The 19144-nt window shown below is 52.5% G+C and overlaps 1 protein-coding gene across 4 annotated transcripts in view; it reads left to right on the top strand.

Moving 5' to 3' along the window:
* The first annotated feature begins 6 nt into the window (after positions 1-6).
* The window catches only part of HSF2BP (heat shock transcription factor 2 binding protein), a 108892-nt gene continuing 89754 nt past the window's right edge, over positions 7-19144 (top strand). For all 4 annotated transcript variants that reach the window (XR_011997488.1, XM_072739429.1, XM_072739428.1 and 1 more), the window contains exons 1-4: positions 7-131; positions 2457-2557; positions 4291-4441; positions 18974-19077. Coding sequence is in view for 3 of the 4 variants with exons in the window: in XM_072739429.1 (XP_072595530.1) it covers positions 2537-2557; positions 4291-4441; positions 18974-19077 (276 nt within the window). In the remaining variant the exon portion in view is untranslated. The remainder of the gene's footprint in view (positions 132-2456; positions 2558-4290; positions 4442-18973; positions 19078-19144) is intronic.

Consider the following 19144-nt stretch of genomic DNA (forward strand, 5'->3'; position numbering starts at 1 on the left):
CGGCGCGCGCGCTGATGGCGTCACAACGGCGCCGGGCGCCGCCGCTCGCAGCGCGTCCCGGGGGCGAGGGCGGCCCGCGGCGGTTCGGCCTCGGCTGGCGGGCGTCGCGGCAGCCGGCGTGTGGCGGCGAGGTTAGCGAGCGCCGGGGCTCCGCCTGGAGGGGACGGCTGGCCGCGGAGGAGGCCCCGAGCCTTCAGGCCCGCCCCGCGGGAGCTCCGGCCGGACGGTCACCCGCCGAGCCCCGGCGTCCGCGTGCGGGGCGCCGGACCGAGACGGACGGCAGTCGGGGGGCTGCGGGCGGGATGCTGGGACAGCCCCGTTAGGGGCGCCCTGAGGGGCCGGGTCTGCGCCCCTGCTGCCCTCGGAGCCAGCGCCCCCCAGCGCCCCGGTGTCGGGGCCGGGGCAGATCCCAGTGCAGAGGATGCTTGGGGTCAGGGGCAGGTCCTGGGTCAGGGGGGTCAGGGTCAGGTCCTGGTGTAGGGGAGGGCAGGGTCAGGGGCAGGTCCCGGTGTAGGGGAGGGCAGGGTCAGTCAGGGTCAGGTCCTGGGTCAGGGGGGTCAGGGGCAGGGTCAGGTCCTGGGGCAGAGGATGCTTGGGGTCAGGGGCAGGTCCTGGGTCAGGGGGGTCAGGGTCAGGTCCTGGTGTAGGGGAGGGCAGGGTCAGGGGCAGGTCCCGGGGCAGAGGATGCTTGGGGTCAGGGGCAGGTCCTGGGTCAGGGGGGTCAGGGTCAGGGGCAGGTCCCGGGGCAGAGGATGCTTGGGGTCAGGGGCAGGTCCTGGGTCAGGGGGGTCAGGGTCAGGTCCTGGTGTAGGGGAGGGCAGGGTCAGGGGCAGGTCCCGGGGCAGAGGATGCTTGGGGTCAGGGGCAGGTCCTGGGTCAGGGGGGTCAGGGGCAGGGTCAGGTCCCGGTGCAGGGCATGTCAGGGTCAGGGTCAGGGGCAGGTCCTGGGGCAGAGGATGCTTGGGGTCAGGGGCAGGGTCAGGTCCCGGTGCAGGGCATGTCAGGGTCAGGGTCAGGTCCTGGTGCAGGGCATGGCAGGGTCAGGTGTAGGGGACGGCAGGATCAGGGTCAGGTCCTGGTGCAGGGCATGTCAGGGTCAGGGTCAGGTGTAGGGGACGGCAGGGTCAGGGTCAGGTCCCAGTGCAGGGCATGTCAGGGTCAGGGTCAGGTCCTGGTGCAGGGCATGGCAGGGTCAGGTGTAGGGGATGGCAGGGTCAGGGTCAGGTCCCAGTGCAGGGCATGTCAGGGTCAGGGTCAGGTCCTGGTGCAGGGCATGGCAGGGTCAGGTGTAGGGGATGGCAGGGTCAGGGTCAGGTCCCGGTGCAGGGCATGGCAGGGTCAGGTGTAGGGGAGGGCAGGGTCAGGGTCAGGTCCCGGGGCAGAGGATGGCAGGGTCAGGGTCAGGTCCTGGGTCAGGGGATGGTTGGGGTCAGGGTCAGGTCCTGGGTCAGGGGATAGTAGGGTCAGGGTCAAGTCCCAGTGCAGGGCATGGCAGGGTCAGGGTCAGGTGCCAGTGCAGGGGTGGCAGGGTCAGGGTCAGGTCCCAGTGCAGGGCATGGCAGGGTCAGGGTCAGGTCCTGGGTCAGGGGATAGCAGGGTCAGGGTCAGGTGCCAGTGCAGGGCATGGCAGGGTCAGGGTCAGGTGCCAGTGCAGGGGTGGCAGGGTCAGGGTCAGGTGCCAGTGCAGGGCATGGCAGGGTCAGGGTCAGGTCCCAGTGCAGGGGTGGCAGGGTCAGGGTCAGGTCCCAGTGCAGGGGTGGCAGGGTCAGGGTCAGGTGCCAGTGCAGGGCATGGCAGGGTCAGGGTCAGGTTCCTGTGCAGGGGATGGTAGGGTCAGGGTCAGGTCCCGGTGCAGGGGTGGCAGGGTCAGGGTCAGGTCCTGGGTCGGAGGACGGCAGGGTCAGGGTCAGGTGCCAGTGCAGGGCATGGCAGGGTCAGGGTCAGGTTCCTGTGCAGGGGATGGCAGGGGCAGGGACGAGGTCAGGTCCCAGTGCAGGGGATGCCGGGGCTAGGTACAGGACAGATGCAGGGGATAATGGGCTGGTACAGGTCCTGGCATGGGGACGGATTTAGAGTGGTTGTTTGCGAGTGTGCTCTCTTGCCTGGAGAACATTCGGGGCCTTGGGCATTGTTGGCAACCTGCTGGCCTCAGAAACAGACGAGGTCTTAGTTGCGCAGGACCCAGTACACTGGACCGCCCTGGCGGCACTGATGGTGCACGCTCGGCCCGCGCGGCAGGTGAATGGACCAGGTGGCATCTTCCCGAGCAGGTGGTCGTCTGGGCCACGGGCGGCTGGCCGGGCTGGCCCTCCGAATCCGGGCGGACCCCTCAAAGAGCCTCGGCTCCGCTGCGCGCCGCCCCTAGCCTGGCGCCCCCCGCGGGTCGGGAAGGTCCCCGGGACTGTCGACCTGACCTGCCGCTCACCCTTGCATCCCCGCGTCCTTCTACTCTGCAGGCACCGAGCCTGAAAGCCGTGAAGGCAGCAGCGTCGCCGCGGAACCTCGCCGAGCCCCAACGCTGCTCGCCGGGCGGAGGATGCTGCGCCAGCTCCTGGAGGTTCGAGCCTCGCTGCCGCACGTTCCCGCGCTTTCGGGCCTGCGGGGCCTGCGGGGTCAGAGGGCGCGGCGCGCAGGCGCAGGGAGCCGGGCCGCAGGGAGCCGGGCCGCAGGGAGCCGGGCCGCAGGGAGCAGGGAGCCGGGCCGCAGGGAGCCGGGCCGCAGGGAGCCGGGAGCCGGGAGCCGGGCCGCAGGGAGCAGGGAGCCGGGCCGCAGGGAGCCGGGCCGCAGGGAGCAGGGAGCCGGGCCGCAGGGAGCCGGGAGCCGGGAGCTGGGCTGCAGGGAGCAGGGAGCCGGGAGCCGGGCCGCAGGGAGCAGGGAGCCGGGCCGCAGGGAGCAGGGAGCCGGGCCGCAGGGAGCCGGGCCGCAGGGAGCAGGGAGCCGGGCCGCAGGGAGCCGGGAGCCGGGAGCTGGGCTGCAGGGAGCAGGGAGCCGGGAGCCGGGCCGCAGGGAGCAGGGAGCCGGGCCGCAGGGAGCAGGGAGCCAGGCCGCAGGGAGCCGGGCCGCAGGGAGCAGGGAGCCAGGCCGCAGGGAGCCGGGCCGCAGGGAGCAGGGAGCCGGGCCGCAGGGAGCCGGGCCGCAGGGAGCAGGGAGCCGGGCCGCAGGGAGCCGGGAGCCGGGCCGCAGGGAGCAGGGAGCCGGGCCGCAGGGAGCCGGGCCGCAGGGAGCCGGGAGCCGGGCCGCAGGGAGCAGGGAGCCGGGCCGCAGGGAGCCGGGCCTCAGGGAGCAGGGAGCCGGGCGCACCGAGCCGGGCCGCACCAGCCGGGCGGCGGCCATGGGCGAGACGGGCGGCGCCGAGGAGGCCTGCGGGGTCAGTGGGGAGGCCGGACCCCCGTGACTGGCGGCGCGGTGCTCCCGGAGCGCCCGGTGCTCCCGGAGCGCCCGGGCCGCGCCCACCCGCGCAGGGGGCCCGGGAGGGGGCAGCGGGCGTAGCGGGGACAGTGCGGCCCCGGGGCGTCGTGCGGGGGCTGGGGAGGTGGGGGACCCGGGCTCGGAGCCGGGCAGTGTCCGGTCCACGGTGAGGGCTGGAGGCGGTCACCCGGCCTGCCCCCCCACGGCCTGGGCGGGTGGGGAAGATGAACGGAACAGCGGAGGTGCGGGGGGTGCTCCCAGAGGGCCGGGGCAGCTGGGCCCCGGGGGTGGGGGGCACCGAGCGGGGGTGGGGGGGGACCGAGCGTGTCCGCCTGCTGTCAGCCTCGGCTCCCGGGGGGAGGGTGGGGGACCAGAGCATGTCTGGCTGGTGTAGGTCGCGGTTTCCGGGGATGGGGGTGGGGTGGGGGTGGGACCCGAGCGTGTCCAGAGCATCAGCCTCGGCCCCCCTCCCCCCAGGGGTGGGGGAACGAGTGCCTTGGTGGCCTCGGCTCTCGGGGGATGGAGGTGGGGTGTGAGGGTGGGGGACCAGAGCCTGTCCGGAGCCGGGGCTGGCCTCGGCCTTGGGGGGGGGGGTTGTTGGTGGTGGGGGGACTGAGCTTGTCCGGCTGGCCTCAGGCCCCCGGGGTGGGGGACCAGAGAGCTGCCCGATTTTCAGCGTCAGCTGGGGGGGCGCTGGCATGTGGATGGGAAGGGAGACACTTGCTCCCCCTCTGAAGTGTGCAGAGCAGAGGGCATGGTGGGTAACCATGAGCTTCTGAAAGCTTTGTGAGCAGGCGGTGTCCAAGGAAGGAAGCCAGCCGACTCGGGCAGCAGTCGTCCGGAAAGACGTGTAATAATGGGAAAATCTGCTCCTCCTTTTAGCACGTGGGGACTAAAGAGGAATTCGTTAAAGTCCGGAAGAAGGACCTGGAGCGGCTGACCACTGAAGTCATGCAGATCCGGGACTTCTTACCTCGGATCCTGAATGGGGAGGTGCTGGAAAGCTTCCAGAAATTGAAGATTGTAGAGAAAAGTGAGTCTGACTTGCAGTGAGCAGGCAGGGATGGGACGGCAGTCTGCGCCCACGGCTGACCTTCCACGAACTGCCACTGTGGCTGCAGTTGGGAGAGTCGGTGGGGACTCAGGGTGAGGTGCCCTGGGGCGCAGAGTTCACACATCCCTAGTAAGCTGGCTGGGGGGAACGTGGCCAGCTCCCTGGGGTCTCCCTTATTGGCTCCTGTTTCTACCTGCCTCTCATCCTCGGCGTGAAGATTCCATACACTTAGAATTAGAAAGCTCCACTCTAAAGATTAAGCGTTGGTATAAGTGAAAAATCCTGCCTTGTGGAAACTTTGCATGGAGTTAAAAGTCTCAGCAGAGATATGTGTGTATTTACTTGTTTCTAGGTGAACAGACAAGCCCGTGTCTTGTTTTTATTAAGATTGATTGATTTATTTTAGAGGGAGAGGGAGAGACTCCCAAACAGACTCTGTGCTGAGCTCTGAGCCTGCTGTGGGGCTCGATCCCACAACCCTGAGCTCATGCCCTGAGCTGAAATCCAGAGTCAGATGCCGCCCTGCCAGCTGCCACCAGTCAGTTTCCAGCCCTGATTTAAGTCCGGAATTGCCAGGACTTGTCCATTCAGAGATTGAGATTCACCTTGAGCTCTGACGTCAGGTGTCAGTCTGGGAGCCTTATCGAAGTTCTAAGATTCTGGGACTGATTCTGCACTTAACTAACATATTCAATTACAGTTAAGTGAGTCTTTGGTGCTTAAGGCTGGTCTAACGCTGTGCATTGGACTCCTCACCATCCCTGAGTGGTCTCTAGGACAAGTGTTTCTTTCTTTTCTTTTCCTTTTTTTTTAAAGATTTTATTTATTTATTCATAAGAGACACAGAGAGAGAGGCAGAGACACAGGCAGAGGGAGAATCAGGCTCCATGCAGGGAGCCGACATGGGACTCCAGGATCGCACCCTGGGCCGAAGGTGGCGCTAAACCACTGAGCCACCCGGGCTGCCCAGGACAAGTGTTTCTGAGTGGCCCAGAGTGTGTCTCTAGTACTGGTCCAGACAAGAAGATACCTGAATTCAACAGTACGCGTTTCTGGCGTGGGCTGATGTACCTGGCCAAGGGGGCAGCCATACGCAGTTAGAAGGGAGAACGCTCATGACCACTGCAGTCCCCTGTCCTTACTTCCTCTTTGGAATCCTCAGATCTGCCCTGTGGTTTGCTCTGGGCGAGGTCAGCTGCACACTGCCTGCCTCTGACTTCCTTGCTGGCTGCCAACAGGGCTCGCCATGGAAGGCATCATGGGCAGAGAGAGAGATTGGGGGTCTCCTCCTACTCCCTCCATGGCCATGACTCCTCCCCAGGGCTTCCTTGACAGTCTCAGCTCTTGCTGGACTTGACGCCGGTAGCCGTTTGTCTCCCCTTCCTCCATCTTGAGGGCTGTTGCTAGTCTCTGGGTGCCTTACCAACCCCTACCCTCCTCCACACATCTCACCATCTGGGATGTTGTCTCCCATGGACACCCTGTTGGCTGTGCTCTAGGTCCCTGGTTATACCGTAGCTCCAGACCATTGGCTTCGGAGTCCCTTGTTCTGATCCCGTGCTCAGCCAGTGATCTTCTGAGAGCAGCCAGTCACCTGAGTGCATTTATCTTCAGGGAAGGAAAGTCCTGACCCGTAGCAGAGCATGCAAGTGGGCTGAGTGGTTACGTCTCAGCAAATTAATGAACTGGCATTCTGAAAACGACATCAGGGTCTCATGAATTGGTTAGCACGAGTCAGTCTGGAGATCACAAAATCAAAAATGTATATATGAGAGCGAGGGGCACAAGAACTGAATCTGTGATGATGTGATCAGAGTTAGACTTTAAGAGCTCTTGCCTCGCCGTCCCCAGACCCTGTAGTCACGTCTTCCTGCTCTGGCTGTTTTGTCTTGGTCTACTTTGCTGATGCGTCCTCTGCAGCAGCCTTTTGGCTAGTGGAGCTTCCTGTGGAGTCGCCTCACTCCACGGCCTTTCCATGGGCAGTCTCATGCACACACAGCTTCAGTTCCCATGTTGCTGCCAGTGGCTTCTAGGTTTGGCCCAGACCCCCAGGCTTAGTTAGGGCCTTGAGTCAACTCCTACTTGGCATTTCTCCTTGTGTATTTCACCATCATTTCAAATTCTCAGTGTTTGTCCCAACCTAATCAGCCTGCAGCCATCAGGAAGCACCCATGGGTCCTCGGTCAGGTTTATTGGCTTCTTGCAATAAGAGAGGCCACACCCCAAAAGAACCATGGGCATCTTGCCAACAAGAGGCTAGTGCCGTGGTGGGTTTTGGGGGAGGGTGGAATTTAGGTGAAGTGCACGTTAAGTCATGTTTTGATGGCCTCCAAGCAGAGTAGGGCCATGTGTGGGGGCATCACCATATCCTACTACAATGGACCGCGGCCTCGTGTCTTTGAGAAGCACAAAGTTTATTTTATTTATTTTTAAAGATTTTATTTATTTATTCATGAGAGACAGAGAGAGAGGCAGAGACACAGGCAGAGGGAGAGATACAGGCAGAGGCTCCCTGCAGGAAACATGATGTGAGACTCGATCCTGGGACTCCAGGATCACACCCTGAGCCAAAGATAGACACTCAACCACTGAGCCACCCAGGCGTCCTGAGAAGTACAAAGTTTAGATCGTGTAGAACGTTGTGTCTGGAAATTCCTTATTTGAAGCTCTGCAACTAGCTAGAAATCAAGGCTGCTGCCCTGTGTCCCAGTGACTTTGATCCTGTAGGGAACAGCGGGATGTTCCTTTTTTACTGGTATAATTCCAAACAGCAAAATTTCTGACAGTCTGAGATTTTACAAAATAGGCTTTTTGTGAATAAGAAATCAGCAGTCACTGAAAGGGGTCGTTGTCACAGTGTGTTCTTGGGAGAAACATTGTTTCCTGTTAACTTGGCAGCTTGCTTCATGTGTCTGTTGGCCTAGCAGTGGCGAACTCCGGGATTTCTCCTTTCCTGCCTCTGACTCATTCGTGCCGTCCATCCCCCTAGCCCACCTCACACTGGGCTTTCTCAGTCTCCTCAGGGCACAAGCAGGTTTTTTTCCTCATGGCTGCATCCTGGATTCACTAGCCTGCGTCTGCTGCCACGTCTGAGCCCAGGCCCCTATCTCTGCCTCCTGTTTCTCTGTTTGCTCATTGTCACTTTCCAGTCTGCCCCAGACTGTGTGGCCTGTGTAGTTTTTATTTTTTTATTTATTTAAATTTTTTAAAAAGTTTTATTTATTTATTTATTCATGAGAGACACACAGAGAGAGGCAGAGACACAGGCAGAGGGAGAAGCAGGCTCCGTGCAGAGAGCCCGACGTGGGACTCGATCCCGGATCTCCAGGATCACGTCCTGGGCTGAAGGCAGCGCCAAACCGCTGAGCCACCGGGCTGCCCGCCTGTGTAGTTTTTCATAGTTAGGTGTGGTTATGTCATTTCCCTGCTGATATCTTCAGTGGCTTTTCCTTGCTTTTAGGATACAGACCAAAAAACACCCCCTCTCCAAAAAAGCACCACCACCCAAAAACCTAAGCAAAACTGTACCATGGCCCAAAACACTTTGTATTATTGGACTTAGCCTCAGGCACAGTCTCATTTCCTCGTCTGCCTAGATAAGATCTGTCTTCCCATTGGTCCTGTCAGGTGTTGCAGCACACCATACTTTTCCTTCGGATAAAGTCATTTTTATTGTCATCCTATGATGTAGGTTGGTGGGAGGGCAGGGCCCCTCTTTTTGCCTCCCACTGTATTCTCTGTGCCCAAATATTTGGTCCCGAGGGACTTCCCACCCACCCCTTTTCTGCATGCTCTTCTTTCTGAATTGCTCAGTATCACAAAGCTAGGGCTAGAGGTACCTGGGTGTTAAGAGAAAGGGAGGATCAAAGTGGATTTGGTGTCATGCTCACGCTCAAGGCTTGACTATGAACTCTGAACTTGAGTTGGCCCTTGAAGGCTTCTGCATCTCTGGCCTGAGGCCTGGCCCACAAGAGGTCCTTCTAAAGCATCTTTCATTTAGTTTTGGCTGTTGAATTTTTACTATTTGGGTGACATGAGGAAACAAAGTTTCTCTCTCTTTTCTTTTTATGAGGAGGAGGGCTGCTGGCTCTTCCCTGGGCCTTCTGAGACAAATCTGGTGAGCCATGGCCCCGAGAGTGGCTCCCCCAGAGGTGATCCAAGGATCACAAGGTGACAGAAAGAGCTGATGGACATGCTGATCTATCTGCCCTCCTGGCCCTGTGGTCTTAGAGCAGTATTGGGGTTTCTTTTGCTTCTCCAGTGGGTGTGCGTTTGTCAGCTTAAGGAATGACAAAGAGCAACACAGAGGGAGGAACGAATGCAGACAGGAAGAGAGTAGAGGGCAACTATACCTGATTTGAGGGGAAGCTGCTTTTGGAGCCTAGGGGGTTGGCTTGTTTGGGCTCAGGCCATAAAGGACCCATGTTGACAAAATGAGTGTCACGTAGTGAATGGGACTTAATTCTGATTTTAGCATAGTAACTCCCTTTAGGAAATTGGGCAGGTAAGTGGTAGAGTTTGGAGTCTTCGTGGGAAGGGTGTTCTCTGAGGATCTCTGAGAATATATGAGCATTGAGGAGCCAGGCATGCTTTGAGGGGTAAGAGGAAGGTGTTTTCAGATAGTATGAAAGTCACAGATGAGAGTAGAGTTGATTGCCCACTAATAAGCTAATTTTTCACCTTGATACGTGGAGCAAGGATTGGGGTATAGCAGAGTCAAGGTCAGTAAATGTCAGTAGTTGATGGGAGACTAAATAATAGTAAATTATTTTTATTTTGAGATGAGAGGCAGGTGGAAGTTATCCATGGAAATCATGTCAAAATAGCGACTAAAATGACATTTTCAAGGGTATGATTTTTTTTTTTTTTAACCTGTAGAATAAGCTTGAGGAATTGAGTGGAAGATAAAGGAGAATTAATGATAGAGTACTCACCAAGGAAGGTCTTGGACTCCATTTGGGAGCAGGATTATGGCTGCCTGGGTGGACTGGAAGGGACATGTGAAGAAATGGTTAGTCTGGGTGGAGAAGTGAGGGCAGAGCCTGACAGTGGAAGTACGGAGTGCTGGCGCGCTGCTTCTATGGGCTCTCAGGTGTTTCCCTGCCTGTAGAGGGGACAGTGATGTTTACCACAGGAGGTGGCAAGGCTTCAAATGAGACGACTCTTTGGGAAGCACAGGCGCTTAGTGTGCGGCTCGGGGGGCCCTCGGGAAAGGACCTCTTCAGGTGGAGGGGCCGCTGGACACCTGGTGGACTGAAGACAGCTCCGCTCCTGACCCAGCACTTGGCATTCTGACTTAAACAACATCACTCTGCGAATTTGAAAAAGGTTTAGGGAGGCTTGGAGTACGAGGGACCTGGTTTGAATTCTGTTTCTGTCCTTTCTTAATCTGTGTAAAATGGGGCTCCCACGGTGTTCTCAGGCCTCCACAGATGACCTTGGCAAAGCAGAGATGGGGAAGTACTAGGTAAAAGTTAGCTCGCTCCCTTGCCTCTCACCCCTTCCCAAGTGTGTTCATCTAACAATAATGGAGTTTTACTGTGTCAATGTGTGTCAAAAATGTTTGTTTTAAATTAGAATCCTGTTTTTTAAGGACTTATTTTAGAGTGTGGGCATGTGCGTGTGAGTGGGGGGAGGGGCAGAGGGAGAGAGAGAATCCCAAGCAGAATCCATGCTGAGCATGGAGCCTGACGTGGGGCTCCATCTCACGACCCTGAGATCATGGCCCAAGCTGAAATCACTAGTCGGTCACTTAACTAATTTATTTTTCAAAAATAAAATCCTATATATTATGTGGTTCAGTATGTAAAATAGATGAAAGTTATATTTTCTGCATAGTTAAAAAATTCTGTTTTAGAACATTATTTGTAAAGTCGATACAATGAAATGTTTTGATGAAAACAAAATACAATCAATATTAGATTTTGGAAATCAGTTGCAGGGGATCCCTGGGTGGCACAGCGGTTTGGCGCCTGCCTTTGGCCCAGGGCGCGATCCTGGAGACCCGGGATTGAATCCCACGTCGGGCTCCCGGTGCATGGAGCCTGCTTCTCCCTCTGCCTGTGTCTCTGCCTCTCTCTCTCTCTCTCTGTGACTATCATAAATAAATTAAAAAAAAAAAAAAAAAAAGAAATCAGTTGCAGTGCCATCCTAAGTGTCCAGTTTCTGTTTTTAGTTGTGGCTGTTAAGTTACAAGAAAAAGACATAAATCACAAAGGTAAAGAATTGCAAATGGTGAGTTTTTAAACATTTCACTTTGCAGCATCAGGATGCTTTTCAATGAAACTGATCTGGAAGCTTGAAGGCAGTGGGGTCAGATGTTTTTGTTTCATGGTGAAGTCACAAGGTCTGATAATTCTTTGCCTGTCTTACTGGCATGGATTCATTTGGAGGAAGATGGTGGAAAAGCCAGTCGGCCTGTCCTGTAGAACACTTGTCAAACACCTATGCTGCCTTTGAGATGTCAGATGATATAATTTAGAAACAATTGGACATCTTAGTGGCAGGCGTCTGGAGTTGGGATTGTGTAACATTTCCTATTGACACCAAACATAAATTGCAGTCTCATTTGATGACTTTAAATCTGCAATGTTAGTTTTAACCTTTTAAAATTTATTTATTTAAATAAAAATGTTCATATTGTGAACCAGCCTTGTTTTGTTCCTTAAACGTCAGTAATGAACAGAAACTAGCGTAGTCATGATATACTGGGGAGAGGTTTGTCTAATTTTCTGTATCAACAGAAAAAATTATTTTGTGCAATTTAAAATTTGTGCAGGAGGGCAGCCTGGGTGGCTCAGCGGTTTAGCGCCACCTTCGGCCCAGGGCCTGATCCTGGAGACCCGGTATTGAGTCCCACGTCAGGCTCCCTGCATGGAGCCTGCTTCTCCCTCTGCCTATGTCTCTGCCTCTCTCTCTCTCTTTCTCTCCCCCTCTCTCCCTCTCTACCTCTCCTTCTCTCTCCCTTTCCCCCTTCCCCTCTCCGTGTCTCTCATTAATAAATAAAATCTTAAAAAAAATAAAATTTGTGCAGCAGCACCTTGTCTCTGTCTACATGGTCCAGTAGAACCTTCTGTGATGATGACGGTACTGTGTGATTCCCTAAATGTTTAAAAAACAGCTGCTAGCTGTATATAGCCAATTGGCCCAGCACCATTTATTGAAAAGACAATCTCCTACTCCTGTTGTACAGGATTGTTTTTTTTTTTTTTCTTTTTAAAGATTTTATTTATTTATTCATGAAAGGCATAGAGAGAGAGAGGCAGAGACACAGGCAGAGGGAGAAGCAGGCTCCATCCAGGGAGCCCAACGTGGGACTTGATCCCGGGTCTCCAGGGTCACACCCTGGGCCGAAGGCAGATGCTCAACTGCTGAGCCACCCAGGCGTCCCTCTACAGGATTTTTTTTTTTTTAAGATTTTATTTATTTATTCATGAGAGACACACACAGAGAGAGGCAGAGACACAGGCAGAGGGAGAAGCAGGCTCCATGCAGGGAGCCCGACGTGGGACTCGATCCTGGTTCTCCAGGATCACACCCTGGGCTGAAGGCGTTGCTAAACCGCTGGGCCACTGAAGCTGCCCAACAGGATTAGTTTTGATCTAAATGGCTGTGTATGTGGGGATTTGATTCTGAATTCTTTATTAGTTTTATTTATTTTTATATTGTTCATTATTAGTGTTTATTAGTTTTTATATTGATTTTCTACTTGGTTGTGTTTTATTCTAGCTCCCTGATGAAATTGTCTTTTTGCTGGAACATTAATCACAGTTTAAGTCTGAATCTGGCAAATTCAGTATCTGGATCAGCTATTGGTCTGCTTGTAGTGTCCATTTTCCCTCTTGGTAATCTTGGTCATTTTAAGTGACTAATGGACTATTTAAATTGAAAATTTGTAGAGACTTTGGATGATAGTATTTTTCTTTGGCAAGCCGTGCCCCTCCTCACCACCCCCTACCTCATTGCACGCACTGTCTGCTCTCCTCTGCAGCTGTCCTGTGCTGCTTACGCCTTGCTGAGCGCCTAGTAGAGGGAGTTGGCTCTGACGTCAGCTCATTCTTCTGTGCTTCCATCTCCTCTGGGATCATGACCCACCATAAGTCTTGGCTGTCCAGCAGCTCTGTGGTTTATTTCCATTTCCCAAGCTCTGTGCTACCACTGACGGCTCTGCCCAGCTTTGCTGCCTCTTTGCCTGTGCTGCTTTGGAATATGCTAAGATTCCCAGGAGGAATGGGGTGGGAGGCTGGGCTCCTGTACCGCTGTGAATGCTCCTCCTCTCTGGGTCCTGGCCTGAGGGCCTCTGTGACTCAGTGGTCCCCACATACCTTCAAAGGAGTTAGTTTGTTTAAATTCCAGTTTCCTAATTGTTCTCAAGGGAGGATTGATCTACCTCACCATCATAGCTAGAAATGGGAGTCCTTCATATATGTGGTTGTGACTTTTAAGTTGTTAAAAAACACCTTTTAATGTCATACAGTAAAGACAGGCTGTGGAAATGTCCCAGATTAAAGGAGGCTAAAGATACAGCTGAAGCCCACACGTGACCCTAGACTGGTGGTTGTACTTGGAAGGGAAAAAATGCTACATAAAGGGCAGTTTCGGGTCATTTGACAGAATTGGAATGTTAGTGGCAGATTAGATAAAGATATTGTATTCATTTTTCTGAAGTTGATAACTGTATAGAGTAGGTGTGTAGGACGTTATCCCTATTCTTGGGAAATACTGAAGTACTTATGATGTATGTAACTTACCCTCAATGGGCTCAGAACGCGTATTGTGTGTGTGTGTGTGTGTCTGTATGTGGTACAAACGATGAACAAATGCGAGACGTTGCCAGCACGTAAGTCTGGGTACAGGGAATATAGGTATTGTTTGTATTTTTTTTTCATGCAATGTTTTGTAAGTTTGAAATTGTTCCCAAATAAAAAGTCTGAAAAACATTGTAAAATGGATAAAGTCCTGTTTATAGAACATATGTGTCCTTTAGGCACTCTTGGGTTGTTAGCAGTGGGGTTTGAAAACCACAGTACTACATGGTCTCTAAAGCATTGGTGGGGGCAGCCCGGGTAGATCAGCGGTTTAGTGCTGCCTTCAGCCCAGGGCATTATCCTGGAGACCTGGGATCGAGTCTCACGTCGGGCTCCCTGCATGGAGCCTGCTTCTCCCTCTGCCTGTGTCTCTGCCTCTCTTTGTGTCTCTCATGAATAAATAAATAAAAATCTTAAAAAAAAGCGTTGGTGGATGTTTTGAGATTAATTTCCCAAGAGTTTGGTATTATTGAGAAGAGGGAGACCTCTCTTTCAGCTCAGAGAAAAATTATTATTTCTGGCCTATAGAAATCTGAACAAGAGAGAGAATCATGAAGTTTATGATGAAAGAGTGAATGCCAAGAAGGGATTATTGGGGTCCCTGGCTGGCTCAGTCAGTGGAGTGTGCAACTCAATATTGGGGTTATGAGTTTGAGCCCTACATTACATGTAGAGATTACTTGAAGTCTTAAAAAAAAAGATCATTTGAACCAAAAGTTTATTGTGACCCAGTGAGACAATATCAGTGTCTCATGTCCATGTTTGGCAGGAACAAAAGGGGAATCTTGGAGTATAATGTAGAGGACAGACAGGACTGGACAGAGTTTGGGGAATCCACAGGAGGATCACAAAGCCCCGGGAACTGGAGGAGTGGGGTGCCAGGGCTTCCCTTAGAGCTGCCAGCTGCACAGAAGGTGAAGTTACTGTTACTGGAAGATTGTCAGGGATGACACAGGGGAAGTAGATGTCCCAGCAGGTCTTCCTTTCGTCCCTGGTCCCTTTGGAGCCTGCTGCTGTTCAAATATAACAGGAAGCTAAAAGCCAAAGAGCCCAATTGCTGTGGATGTTGACTTTAGCCTCTTGGGAGCACTGAGCGTGGTGTAGTACGGATCCAAAGGACACGTGGAGATGGTCTGGCAGATGGGGGCCTGGGAGACTCAGGAGAGAAACAGGGGCTTATGGACAGAGGAAGTGGGAAGGTAGCCAAGATGGAGAAAATAGAGAGGTACATTATTGGGATATATCACTCCTGACACCCCACCATTAACATCTTATTCTAAATAAATAAAATCTTAAAAAAAAAAAAAAAAACACTTAAGGGATGCCTGGCTGGCTCAGCGGTTGAGCGACTGCTTTCGGCTCAGGGCATGATCCTGGAGTTCTGGGATCGGGCTTCCTGCATGGAGCCTGCTTCTCCCTCTGCCTGTGTATCTGCCTCTCCCCCGCCCCACCGTGTGTCTCTCATGAATAAATAAAATCTTAAAAAAATAGTAGTATTCGTATGCCAATAACTGAAAACATTTCCTGACTCTGGTTTGAGAAATACGTTCACAGAACTCATTTGAATTCAGTAAGATTGATCTTAGGTTTCTGTGATGGTATTTGTTTTCAGGTGCCCAGCGAATTTAGTCAGTGAGTCAGGGAGGTGTTCGCCATCTGCCTGGCATCTGTCAAGCACTGCTAGGTAATGTCGGGATATTCAAAGGGCAAAATTTGACCCTCTTCCTTAGTAATTTACAGGTAGACTAAGGAGCTCCAAGAGACTCAGATGTTGAAGTTAGTGATACAAGGTACTGCCAAGTCCATTTGGCAATGCCAATATAGAACAAATTCCTGTTAGTCACACGTTTTCTTCATCTTATAAAAGATAACTCCAATGGCCTTTAAGTTAGAAGAAGAAGAGTGGTTTGGGGAGCAGATTTTTGGCAGTGGAGAGAAAAAAATGCTATTTGCACGTTCTGATTCCAACTCGTTTCCCCCAACCCCTTTGATTTGTTTTAAAAGTTTGACAGCTAATTAAAGTGTTGTTTGGCTGGCTTATAGTGGGTAGGATTTCAAATGCACTTAAGCTCTTTAACTGAAGGTGTTTTTTTTTTTTTTTTTAATGAATCCTGAAATATTCTCATTTTTTTCACTTTTTTTCCCCCATTTTTTTTTTTACTTTAGGTATGTATATTGTTGACAGGCTGATTAAGTTAAAATGAAGTCTTTAGGGTGAGCCGTGATCCAGTATGACTGGTGTCCTTGTAAATGGGTATATTTGGACATAGAGCACACGTGTATAGGTAAGCTGATATGAAGGGACCAGGAGAAGGCCCAGTGACAGTGGAGGCAGATGGGAACTCTGGAAGATCTAAGCTCCTGAAAGGTGGAGGAGGCAGGGAAGGACCCTCGCCTACAGGTTTCGGAGGGAGCGTGGGCCTGCTGACACCTTGGTCTCGGGCCCACAGCCTCCAGGACTGGGGGACAGGATGTTTCTGTTGTCGGCTGTCCAGTCTGTGGTGCTTTGTTACATACCCTCCAGATCTCAGTTCACAGTAAAGATGGGCTCCATTAGCAGCTAATTGTGAATTCTTTTCTAAACCTATTATGGAGTGCTAGGAAGGGAGAGGTTAGCAATGAAAACCGTTTATTTTGGGTTTGAGACTTTTAGCTGTTTTGGTCAAAAACGATACTTTCATATTAACATGAAACAACAAGTGTAAGTTTATTCTTATTTTAAGCATGCCAGGTGCTAAGGGGTAGAGAAATTGATCCCTTATGTATGCTTTACGTTTCTTTGCTCAGGGTTTCAGAAATGCTGCTTTTCATTTGTAGCTCTCCCTCTTGCTGGTAATAGTTCTCTGCACCCTTCCCGTGGATAAGTTAAGCAGTGAGAGATACAGCCTTTCTCATGGTATTAAAACTACCAGGGCAGCTCCTGTGGCTCAGTGGTTTAGCGCCACCTTCAGCCCAGCGTGTGATCCTGGAGATCTGGGATCGAGTCCCACGTCGGGCTCCCTGCGTGGAGCCTGCTTCTCCCCCTACCTGTGTCTCTGCCTCTCTCTCTCTCTCTGTCTCTCATGAATAAATAAATAAAATCTTAAAAAAAAAAACTATCAAAAAAGTATTGTGAATTTCAGAAGTGGCCTGTGATGTAGATTATTTCTGTGTATTAGTAGTCTGTCTTAGCCGCCATTTCATTCAGCTAACAGTTACAGGGAGATTTCCTTCCTTATGAATGCTAAAGATTAGTAGTTACAAGACAGCCTAGGCTGGATGGCAGCTTCTTCCCTATTCTGACATCGAAGCTGGGTAAGATAATGTATCGTTCACTGTCCATATTCTTTCCCTGGTTTTTAAAATAAAAAAATCATAGAAGTGGTATATTCTCATTATGAGGATGAGACATATAATCAAAGTGGCTGTATATTTTTCTCTCTTCAAGGATTAGCAGAAGGAACTTATAGAGAAGTAAAATTCATTTGTGTAACAAATATTTATAAAATTCCATGTACCGTTGTAGGGATTTGGGATGTATCAGAAAACGAAACATGAAAATGCCTGCCCTTGTGGGGTTTGTTCAGGGCTGTTGGCACTGCGGGGGGCCACGCTGAAAAAGCAGGGTGAGGGTTTGGTTGGGAGAAGGCAGCCGTGCTCCCATCTGGCCACGAGGTGGCGGCCTTGTACAGCTGAAAGCCACCTGCCACCTCCGGGTGCCCGGGTGGGCGGGTGTGGCATTCCCCCCACCATGCTGACTTTGAATTCTGTGGGGTGCCCGTGGGGGAGTGGAACGTTTGACCCCGTCCCCTTGTTATGGTAGCCTATGGGTGTACGGCTACACAGGGCCAGAGACTGTGAGGTTACCCTAAGGAAAATCTGTGGGGCCAGGATGAATTCCCATGTGTGTTTATACGTGGTAAGGCCTGTAGAGATGTAATTTTCTATCTTTGCCACCTTTGAGTGACGTACAGCTTGATGATACAAGAAAATTTAAGAGTGAACTGCGAAGAAAAAGTTTGTACCACTGATTTATTTTAGTTCTTTTCATTTTGTTTCTTTTTATGAGCATATGCATTTCATAGTTCATTCATAATTATAAATGACATAAGTTTTCATTTAACACTGTCACAGAAGGCAACTGTGTAGCTTCTAGAGCCTAGCACTTGACTGACAGTTGATTTCTTGGGTGGCCAGGATTTGCAGCGCAGAGCACAGACTTCCAGGAGAGTCCTGTTGTGGCGTGATGCATTGTAGGAGGAGGGGGCAGAGAGGAGAACTGATTTGAGCTAGAAAAAATAGTCCCACTTTACATGGTTTCTGAGAAACACCGTTTAAGACAAGTTGTGCCAGCCAGTTTCATAATCTGTAACAGAATATTTGGCTTTAGGTGCTAATCTTCCCTCTAGGGCAAAGGGTGCCTGGAAACTGCTGACTCCCTTCATTTCTCCCACGCTTTGGGGATGCCCCTGCTGTCCTTGGCAGTCACCTGCCTTCTCAGAGCCCTGGGCCACCAAGCCACCCCCTGGGCTTGTCCGCACTTCCCTGGAGGGAGCGCTGTCCTGCCATCTCCTCCCCGGGTGGAGGGGGGCGCCAGTTTTCAGGCCGCTGGCTGCTGCCTCCCACCACCTGCTGTTTCTGTCCCCAGGTTCCTGTGGCTGGGCTCCCTCCCTGGCTCTCACTAGTTGCGTGTTGTTTTCATTTTGTTAATGACCAGAGACCAGGCTGTGGCCCTGAAGCCGTCTTTCTCAGAGTCTATCCCAGACCAGCAGCATCTGCCTCACCTGCGAGCTTGCTGGAAGGGCAGATTCTTCAGGCCCACCTCAGGCCTACTGAATCGGAGACTCTGACGCTGGTGGGGGTGGGGGGGCGGGCGCAGCCTGTGTTGAACCAGCCCTGTAGGGGATACTGGCGGACTAACATTTGGGAGTCAGTGTCCACAAGCACTGCTGCATTAGCTCCGAGTGCTGTATGCCTCCTCAGATCCGGGTACGTGTTAGCATAGACACTGATGATTTCTTAGTTCCTGAGGTCAAGGCACTTCATTACTTTGCTTTTTAAATGTCAGTATTTCTGCACCATAATATCTTTTCTTTAAAGTTGACCATACCTGTGATTCCAGACTTACTAACGTGGATGTTTTGGGGATTTTGTTGGCTATTTGAATCACCACCTAAATGAACATGGTGGGGAGTTGCCACGGTTGCCCGCCTTCACCGCGGCCTTCTCTTGTCTGATCACCATTGCTTCCGCCCCTCCATTGACGGCCGCTGCGGCTCTTCCTCCTGAGTCAGTCTGCCAGTTGGTGAGACGAGCACTGTGAATCAGCCCTGGCTGGCACCGTCTACTCACCGAGCTGCCTTCTGCTTTTTATGGAGCAGATACAAGTCTGTGCCACGAGACAGTCGGGTTTCTCAGCCCTGCCGTCAGTCCCTTACGTAACCCACTTTCTTAGAGCCTCCAGTACGAGTTTGGCAGTAAAATCAGGGCTTAAAAACATAAGACTGAAAACAACAACAAGAAAAGTGCCTTTGGGTAGGGGCTAGAAACTGGCAAAAACCTGAAGAGCAGAACTTTTAGAATATTGGTCATTGAAGGACTGGTTCTGTGAATAATCACACCTGAGCAGCCCATGCCCATTTTCTTGAGAGATTTGGTTCATTGGATTCTTAGAGGACATTCATGGTCTGAAATGCTGAGTGTTGTTGTGTCTCTCTTCTTTTAGACCTGGAAAGGAAAGAGCAAGAGTTAGAGCAACTGAGAATGGATTGTGAGCACTTCAAAGCCCGCCTAGAGACCTTGCAGGCTGACAGCATGAGAGACAAGAAGGTACGATGCTAGCACGCCAGTGTCCGGGCTGCTCCCCCACAGAGCCGAGTGGCCGGCAGCCCTCCTA

This window comes from Vulpes vulpes, chromosome 15 (assembly GCF_048418805.1).
Source record: "Vulpes vulpes isolate BD-2025 chromosome 15, VulVul3, whole genome shotgun sequence".
Taxonomy (NCBI): Eukaryota; Metazoa; Chordata; class Mammalia; order Carnivora; family Canidae; genus Vulpes; species Vulpes vulpes.